Here is an 8,108-nt window from a genome sequence, read left to right as displayed (position 1 = left end):
CGCGACCGACAAACTCCATTAGCCTTTTTTACGAGACGACACCTTGTTTCCGTCATATTTTGTTCTCGGTTACCAAAACTAGTTTGGAATTATCGAGCCGACACCACCTAACATCTTTCGAGCAGCGAACCAACCTGTGGTTGAGATGGTTAGGTGAACAGTGGTATCCCCAACCCATCAGGGTTCAAATCCTGGTGCTCGCATTATTCCTGCATTTATTTCAGGATTTCCGGCGATGCGCTTTCAGTGGGAGGAGACGTTCCCGTCGACGACGAGGCGCCTACGGTGACTTCGTAAATCTCAAGATGATATGCCGGCTCGGTCTTCCGGAGGTGCTCATAGGGGTAGGGTGTGCGTGTGTGCGTTCATAGGGGTGAGTGTATGCGCGTATATATGAGCGCTTACGTCTGTACTGATGCTAAAAAAACATCTTTCGAGCACGCCCCGTCGATTAACACGTTAAACCCTTTTTACGAAAAAACCGCCTTGTTTTTTCCTACATTTAGTTCTCGACCAGCGAAGTAAACGCCCGTAATTCATTCATCCATTCAAACACGGCATGTTGATTAGTCCGTGCACATGGCGTGACGAGACGATCGTAGATAAATTCACAACGCAAGTCGAGTAAGTCGTCTCTCAGATTTCCCTTTGTAGAACAAAAGTTACTACTGGTGGTCGGACGGCTGCTAGTAGAGGGCAAAGCAAAGGCCAACCAGCTGCGGCCGGGCCAACGGCGAACGCGCTGGAAAACTATAAAATTATATGCGGATTCGAACTGCGAATCCCAAATTTCCAGCACGGCAGTACAGAATACAGATCCAGATCGCGCACGAAACGGACGGACGCTGTTCGCGTCGCGTGCGCGCTTCGCACGCATCGTCTCCCTCCCTCCCTCCCCTCTCTACTGGAGTACTACTACTCGTAGCAGTATATATTAATACTGGCAGCCGCTGCCAGTGCTCCGAGCTCGACGCCATCGCGATCCCCAGTCTCCCCTCCGCCCATCACCCGTCGCCGTCGCAGCCCCGCCCCTAAAATAGCTCCGCGCCCCGCGCCCCTCGCAGCCGCCACCCGCCACCCGCCATCCGCCCCCCTCCTCTCTCCCAGCGCGGCCGTACTGAGGTCACTCTCGGCCGATTTACTCCTCGGCTTCCCTCCCCTGCCATCCCCTGTTTGAGGAGGCAATGGCGGCGGCGGCGAACGGCGGGGGCGGGGAGACCAAGGCGGCGTTCGCGCGGATCTACGACGCGCTCAAGGCGGAGCTGCTCCGGGACCCCGCCTTCGAGTACACGGAGTCGTCGCACCAGTGGATCGACCGCGTAATGCTCCCTTCCCTCCCTCCTCTGCTTCCGCTTTCCTCCGCGTTTCGTCCCGCCCCGCTGGCTCCAGCTCCTCCTTCCTTGCTGGGTTCCGCTGTTAAGATTTGACTGAGCTGGCGCGAGATCGGCTCCTTGATGGGTGGGAGCGCAATCAATCTGGCTTGCTAGTAGTAGTGCGCCGGTTTGCTGCCCAAGGCTGAATCGGCAATTAATTTGGCTTAGTACGGAAGGCTGGATCATATTTAGCAAGTACAGAAACCAAAATCTGAAGCTCCTGCACAGTTAATAAGTAGGATTAAATGCTTTCCAATTGCAAGTGATCTGCCGGAGGGCCGTTCTAGGTTTAAGAGCAAGATGGTTCTCACAAGTTATTAGTATAGTCAAAAATTTGAAGGACAAAATGTCAAATACGTCGTAATCGTTTCTGTTAGATTCAAATTCTTCGAAGTGGACTATTAATTTGTTATACCCGTTATTAAAACAGAGCATGCGTGGTCATTAGTTACTTCTATATGTAGAGATCCATTTCCCTGTCATTAATGTGTAGGCATGATGCTGGATTTTGCATGCTGTTTTTACTTTTCATGTTAAAAAAAATTCTCAGTAAGATGCTCCAGACAGAGACTGGATGAACAATGATCTTCTTATTGGTTCAGTTCTGCTATTTTAACATACCGTGCCTTTATTTTCTTTTTTGGAGCAGATGCTGGACTACAATGTACTGGGAGGTGAGGAGATGAATTCGGGCTACAGGTTTTCTTCTTAAGTAGTACTACAAGAAGCTACCGCGTTTCTAATCTGTTGTTGTTGCTAATGATAGGAAAGTGCAACCGTGGGCTCTCTGTGGTCGATAGCTATAAGCTGTTGAAAGGCGTCGATGTTCTTACCGAGGAGGAGATGTTTCTTGCCTCCACTCTCGGTTGGTGCATTGAATGGGTAATTCCCCGTCTCTCAGTGTTGCTCCGGTGAATTTATAGCAACCAAAATTGGCCCCCTTAAGATCTGCTGCTGTCTGTGTAGCTTCAAGCCTTCTTTCTTGTGCTCGATGATATCATGGACGACTCCCACACTCGACGTGGGCAGCCTTGTTGGTTTAGGGTGCCTCAGGTTAGTGAAAACTAAATTGTCCTTTCCAGCTACAGTGTTCGAAAAACTCATTTGTCTTCGTTCAAGAACATTCTGTAGTCCCTTCTTTCCAATGTTACAAATAAACTTATCCGTAATGCTGCCCTTTTCTGATAAACTAGGTTGGCTTCATTGCTGTAAATGATGGGATTCTCCTTCGCAACCATATTTCGAGAATGCTTCGGCTCCACTTTAAGAAGAAGCCTTACTATGCCGATCTCCTTGATTTATTCAACGAGGTAAGTACATAGTATGCTGAGGAAACATGTGCAGTCTGAACTTGTGGATCATTACAGGTGGTGATTACCTTGTCATGTTTTTCCAGGTTGAGTTCAAGACAGCTTCTGGTCAAATGCTGGACCTTATTACAACCCACGAGGGAGAAAAAGATCTAACGAAATATAACATTGGGGTGTAAGTTGACATTGTGCCAACTCTGAGATAAACTTCTTTAGCATGCTTCATCGTGCATAAATTTAGGAGCACAGTCTTCTTTTGTTTGATATTTCTTGGTAATAATTGATATGTGATATACCCTTTGTTTATTGTTAATATGAAGCTCTAATATTTTTGCAGCCACCGCCGAATTGTTCAATTCAAGACAGCCTACTATTCATTTTATCTGCCGGTAAAATGATCATTCTATGTTTCTTTTATCTTCTCTGTACACATCTCTGTTTTGGCAATTGATACTGATTCAACTGGTGCTGATCTGCTGCTTTATGAAAGGTTGCATGTGCGCTACTACTCTCTGGTGAGAGTTTGGAGAACTACGGTGCTGTAGAGAACATACTTGTTGAGATGGGAACTTACTTCCAAGTTCAGGTAACTCCTATTTTCGCTACACATTATGATATTAATCTTTTGGCTGCGACCACCATTAGTCTACTTAGCATTAATATACATTTTCTTATTACAGGATGATTATCTGGACTGTTATGGTGATCCTGAATTTATTGGCAAGGTTAGTGCATTACTGCATGTGCCTGTTTCAAAATGAATGGCAATTGTTATATTGTTGATGTGTTCTATTTAGCTCTTGCAATTTGATCAATGTTGAGTCTTAACATAGATCGGCACCGACATTGAAGATTACAAGTGCTCCTGGCTAGTTGTCCAAGCTCTTGAGCATGCTGATGAGAGCCAAAAGAGCATTCTATTTGTAAGTCACCTTTGCGCTACTTTGCCCTTTGGAATAATATGGAGGCTGTTATTGAACAGTTAATGCTTCTACAGGAAAACTATGGAAAGAAAGATCCAGCATGTGTGGCAAAAGTGAAGGATCTCTACAAAGAACTTAACCTTGAGGTTTGTCTAACACTTAACCCTGTTATATTTATATGTGGACTGTAATGGATTTAGTAGGACTATGAATCAGAATATAACGCATCAATCCATTTCATTCACTTAAGCATGTTTACTTTTGATCAACATGCTCACAGGAAATATTTTACTGTTTTACTGAGTATTCGTCAAAGTAACATTTTTCCTCGTATCTTTGAAAACCAAAACTTCATTTGATGGGCCTTCACTCTTGCAACCCCTATGAATTGGTCTAAGTTGACGACGGAAAACTCCTTGCTGGACCTGTCAAAGTAATCTACTTGTGTCTTATAATAAGAGCCACTGGATTCTCATAGTCAGCAAAATAGTTGTCTGCCGATGAAAACTTCTTGCTGGAGCGGTCAAATAATATTGTGTCTCATATAATAAGAGCTACTGGCATTCTCATACTCCGCAAAATATGGCAGTGTCTTACCATTGGTTTAACTATTATTTATTGTAGGCGGTATTTCATGAGTACGAGAGCGAGAGCTACAAGAAGCTGATTGCTGATATCGAAGCCCAGCCGAGCGTTCCTGTTCAGAAGGTTCTGAAGTCCTTCTTGCACAAGATCTACATGAGGCAGAAGTAGGGGGTGTCTCTTGGGCAGGAAATCTGTTCCTTGTTGCATGTTTGATAGATGACTAGCGGTGTTGATTTTATGGTTTAGTGCTTCATGTTGTATGTTGTGCCTTGCTGCTCCCAGTAATAATGATGCAAGGTGCTATTTCGGGTTTGATGGACCGCTTTGGTGTAGACGACTGATGGTTCTGTAATTTGCACCCTGCCCTTTCGTTTGGTCTTTTCTTATATTGTTGCATTAGAGAAGTTAGCAGGTGTAATCCCATGGTAGTTCTTCAACTTACTGCTAAGGAAAATCATCAGTGCTAAAATAGACATGAAATGAGGTGGATGTAAGATGAATCTGCGTAGTTTTTCATGTAAATGAACGCTTGGGATTACCCCACATGATTGAATATCCAACCAAGAGAACCTCCTCCAGGATACTGAAAACTTCTGCAAGAATGCTGTTTGTAATTGTTCTGATATCTTTCAAAAGTTTTACAGTCAGCAACCATGTGACACATGTGGTAAGCAACCCAAACTATTAAAAAAAGTATGTCAACACTGTTTAAAAGTCAGCAGTGGTTTAAATCATTGGCTTTTTTAAGAATAAAGCTAGCAGTGGTTAATTCGTCGGCTTTTCTAAGAATAACAAGGCGACAAGAAGGATCAGGTTCCCACATAATGATAATCTACACAAATTGAAGAGAACGTTATGCCCTCATCATCTTGGGGTGATAAAGAATATCAGGAATCTGAGAGCTTTTGCGATATAAGAAGGCCAGCTTATCATATTCTAAGCAAAAGTCTACCCTGTTCCAGCAACAAAAGAATATGGAACAAGTTCCCGATTCTCCAAAACAAATGCACTAGGATAGCACAGGGAAGAATTCAGGGCGACTTTATGTACGATGACAGAACCACAAGAGAAAATAATGAGCAAGTGTGCAATATTATATACTTAAAAAATAAAGGGAGCACTTCAATACATTCTACAGGGAACCAACATCACTGTTTCCACATATATGGTAATAAAGCAAGTGATACTTCATACATAGTACCTGTCCTGTCAAGGAAAGAACATGATACAAGTCTTTTGTTAAGTTAGTGTATTCCACGTTCCATCTTCCTTTTCAGGGACCTAACTCGAACTGGATTCGTTGGGAATCCAGAAAGTTAGTGCGGTTGATGCAGTTGCGAACATAGCTCGACGAGGGGCCCATTTCAAAGCAGTGATAGGACCAATATGACTGTTCCAACAGGCAATCTGCAACAGGAAAAAAAACTAAGCCAACAAAACACACGCTGTAATCAAAGTTTAAGAAAGTGGTACCTACCTCCTGTACTGTATTGATGTTCCAAGCATGCAAGGTACCATCACCAGATCCTGCAACATCAAAGCATATGTTGTTTTCAGCAACAGCTTTTGCCACGCAACCTGGTCAGTGCTTTTTCTAAAGCATTCTAGCAAATTTGATATTTCCAAGTTTCACTTTCAGCAATAGTGCTCCAGAATTGAGAATGGGAAGCAAACCACCATATCAGATGTATTATCATCGCTATGATATTTTAACTTTTTACTTGGCGTGAAAGCAGTATAACACTATAACTATAAATGCCTCTCTAATGCTGATAAAAAAGCTACACACAAGTTGAAGGTGAAAAATATATTGATGAATCTTATAAGCTCTCTTCCCAAAGTAAAAGCAAAAGGGAGAAAAGGGTGAGACTAGAGATGATATTACATGCTAAGGCTTAATTACAGGTCAACATGTTGGGTAAGTTCAGAGGTAGTATGCAGCAGAATATCCTAAGGAAGATGCACGAAAAAACCAAACATTACCTGAAATTACATATTGACCATCTGGAGTGAAAGCAGCTTCAGTTGCAATGTTGCGAGATGGCTCCAAGCTGAAGCCACACTTCTACAAAATAACAGACAAAGATGAGTTAATATATATTGTTGTTAATGACAAGATATAGGAAACTGTGCACTTTACAGCTCGATGTCTGAAGCAAAATTCTGCAATTATAGCGCTAACTGACCTTCTCCCCTCCATATGCATCCAGAACATATATATGGTTGTTAGTTGTAGTCAAAAGCACAGACTTGCCATCATTGCTGAATTTAATGTCAGACACTTCAGCCGTATCTCCACCAACCAAGAAAGTGTCAAATGGACCCTGAAAGTGGTTTCTTTCACAAGATTGAGAATTTCACATGCTTTCTAGATATATGACTTTGAGATTCAAGTTCAATACAGACCTTGTCGTATGACCGAGAATCGAACAGCTTAATAGCACCTCCCTCCATTGCTACAGCAAAAACAAGTCCCTGCTGATCATATGCAACAGAAGGCCTACCACGCAGACGTAGTATACCCTGAATGCTAAACGTGTAAGCATGAAAAGCACTCAGAGGATAAATTGGTACTTTTCATCAGCTAAATACAAAATATGCATATTGAAGTTATTTGTGATCAAATTAACAGATTCTGTGGCCAAACCTGACAAGCATTTACACGAAGATCCCATATTCTGACACTGTGATCAAGTGACCCCGACATAAAGCTATCATTGACAGGTGACATACATAGTGAAACAACCCTGAAATGACATAAAAAGAATGCAGGCCTCAGCATCTGACCCTTGAAATAGTTGCTACAAACAAGAATCCAAGGAAAATTTGTTGAACCTGTCTTTGTGTCCTTTGAAATATCTCAAGCAACGGTTGTCATACAATGACAGGTAACGAAGTGATTCTCCTGACTCCACATTGTATCTTGATGAACATAATATGGAACTCGGATGATGAGTAAAACAGACACGGTCAGCACCATGTTTTTTATGATAAGTTGTCTTCGACAACCTAAAAAAAAAGTCCAAATTCTAGCACTTGTCAATAATAGTCAATGACACAAGTGCATGAAACAAAGCAAAATGCCGGCATCATGCAGGGTCGCATACAAAAAAGTTAAATCTGACAAAGAAAAACAAGCAACTGCAGTAGGAAAATAAATAAGACAATGGCATACTGCAGCATAACCATGAACAAATACTCAGTACAAACAACATTAAATCATCTAAGTGGATCGTACTGACCAGCATGCTGTTGGAATTGATCTACGGCCCGCTCGGATGGAAGGATAACGTAACATAAAGGGGAGGGCCACGAACCAACGTTCGTGCCCCTCGCCCCAAACTAACGCACCCTGATCAGGGGCGTCCCTAACCAACATTGTCTCGGCTGCCTGATCGCCAGGGCCATATAAAAAGAGGGGGGGAGGGGGGGGGGTACGTATGACCAGTTCGCATACAGTTTTCTGCTGCTCCCCACATCTCAAATCCCTAAACCGATCTAGGGGAGGCGCTGCTGCAATAGGAAGGCCATCTCCGACGGCACCAAACAGTGCCGGTGGCGTCCAGATGATCGCCGGTACCCGCCACCGACATATTCACCGAGCCTATGTCACGCCTGCATCGAGCAGGCACGGGACATCGCCCCACTAAGCCAATGGCTGCACCCATTGGCAATAAGGGTCAGTTCTTTTCAGGCTTATGGATGACTGCCAAAATAAGCTTTTAATTACTAGGCTTCTTCTAGAATAAAATTTTAGGTTGGGCTGCCAGAATAAGCTGGGTGGGGGCAGCTTATTTTGGCAGCCACCCATAAGCCCCAAAAGAACTGATCCTAAGTTCCTAATCATCTCTCTATTCAATCATGTTTAGGTGATCTAATGTCTACGCCTAACGATCCTATCACGTAATCGTAAAGAA

General features: G+C 43.3%; 2 protein-coding genes across 2 annotated transcripts in view; one reads left to right on the top strand and one right to left on the bottom strand.

Moving 5' to 3' along the window:
* The first annotated feature begins 817 nt into the window (after window positions 1-817).
* Window positions 818-4,577, top strand: LOC101669839 (farnesyl pyrophosphate synthase). Its single transcript, XM_044488806.1, has 12 exons — window positions 818-1,319; window positions 2,023-2,047; window positions 2,140-2,255; window positions 2,340-2,426; window positions 2,567-2,683; window positions 2,770-2,858; window positions 3,021-3,072; window positions 3,174-3,269; window positions 3,364-3,408; window positions 3,517-3,606; window positions 3,681-3,752; window positions 4,231-4,577. The coding sequence occupies exons 1-12, from the start codon at window positions 1,185-1,187 to the stop codon at window positions 4,357-4,359; spliced, it is 1,053 nt and encodes a 350-aa protein (XP_044344741.1). The 5' UTR covers window positions 818-1,184; the 3' UTR covers window positions 4,360-4,577.
* A 687-nt stretch (window positions 4,578-5,264) lies between these two features.
* The window catches only part of LOC123065554 (protein ANTHESIS POMOTING FACTOR 1), a 7,937-nt gene continuing 5,093 nt past the window's right edge, over window positions 5,265-8,108 (bottom strand). The window contains exons 3-9 of the mRNA XM_044488813.1: window positions 7,027-7,200; window positions 6,839-6,938; window positions 6,598-6,714; window positions 6,378-6,515; window positions 6,175-6,256; window positions 5,669-5,718; window positions 5,265-5,598 (exon numbers count right to left, since the gene is read on the bottom strand). Of these exons, the coding sequence (XP_044344748.1) occupies window positions 5,473-5,598; window positions 5,669-5,718; window positions 6,175-6,256; window positions 6,378-6,515; window positions 6,598-6,714; window positions 6,839-6,938; window positions 7,027-7,200 (787 nt within the window). The 3' untranslated portion in view covers window positions 5,265-5,472. The remainder of the gene's footprint in view (window positions 5,599-5,668; window positions 5,719-6,174; window positions 6,257-6,377; window positions 6,516-6,597; window positions 6,715-6,838; window positions 6,939-7,026; window positions 7,201-8,108) is intronic.

The sequence above is a fragment of the Triticum aestivum genome, chromosome 1A (genome assembly GCF_018294505.1).
Source record: "Triticum aestivum cultivar Chinese Spring chromosome 1A, IWGSC CS RefSeq v2.1, whole genome shotgun sequence".
Taxonomy (NCBI): Eukaryota; Viridiplantae; Streptophyta; class Magnoliopsida; order Poales; family Poaceae; genus Triticum; species Triticum aestivum.
This window is presented reverse-complemented; position numbering and strand designations above follow the sequence as displayed.

Bases quoted from the DNA above. Each gene is read 5' to 3' on its own strand.
- LOC101669839 (XM_044488806.1), top strand. From the start codon at position 1,185: ATGGCGGCGGCGGCGAACGGCGGGGGCGGGGAGACCAAGGCGGCGTTC. The intron at 2,859-3,020 runs GTAAGTTGACAT...ATATTTTTGCAG, and splicing joins ACGAAATATAACATTGGGGT to CCACCGCCGAATTGTTCAAT. The intron at 3,409-3,516 runs GTTAGTGCATTA...GTCTTAACATAG, and splicing joins ATCCTGAATTTATTGGCAAG to ATCGGCACCGACATTGAAGA.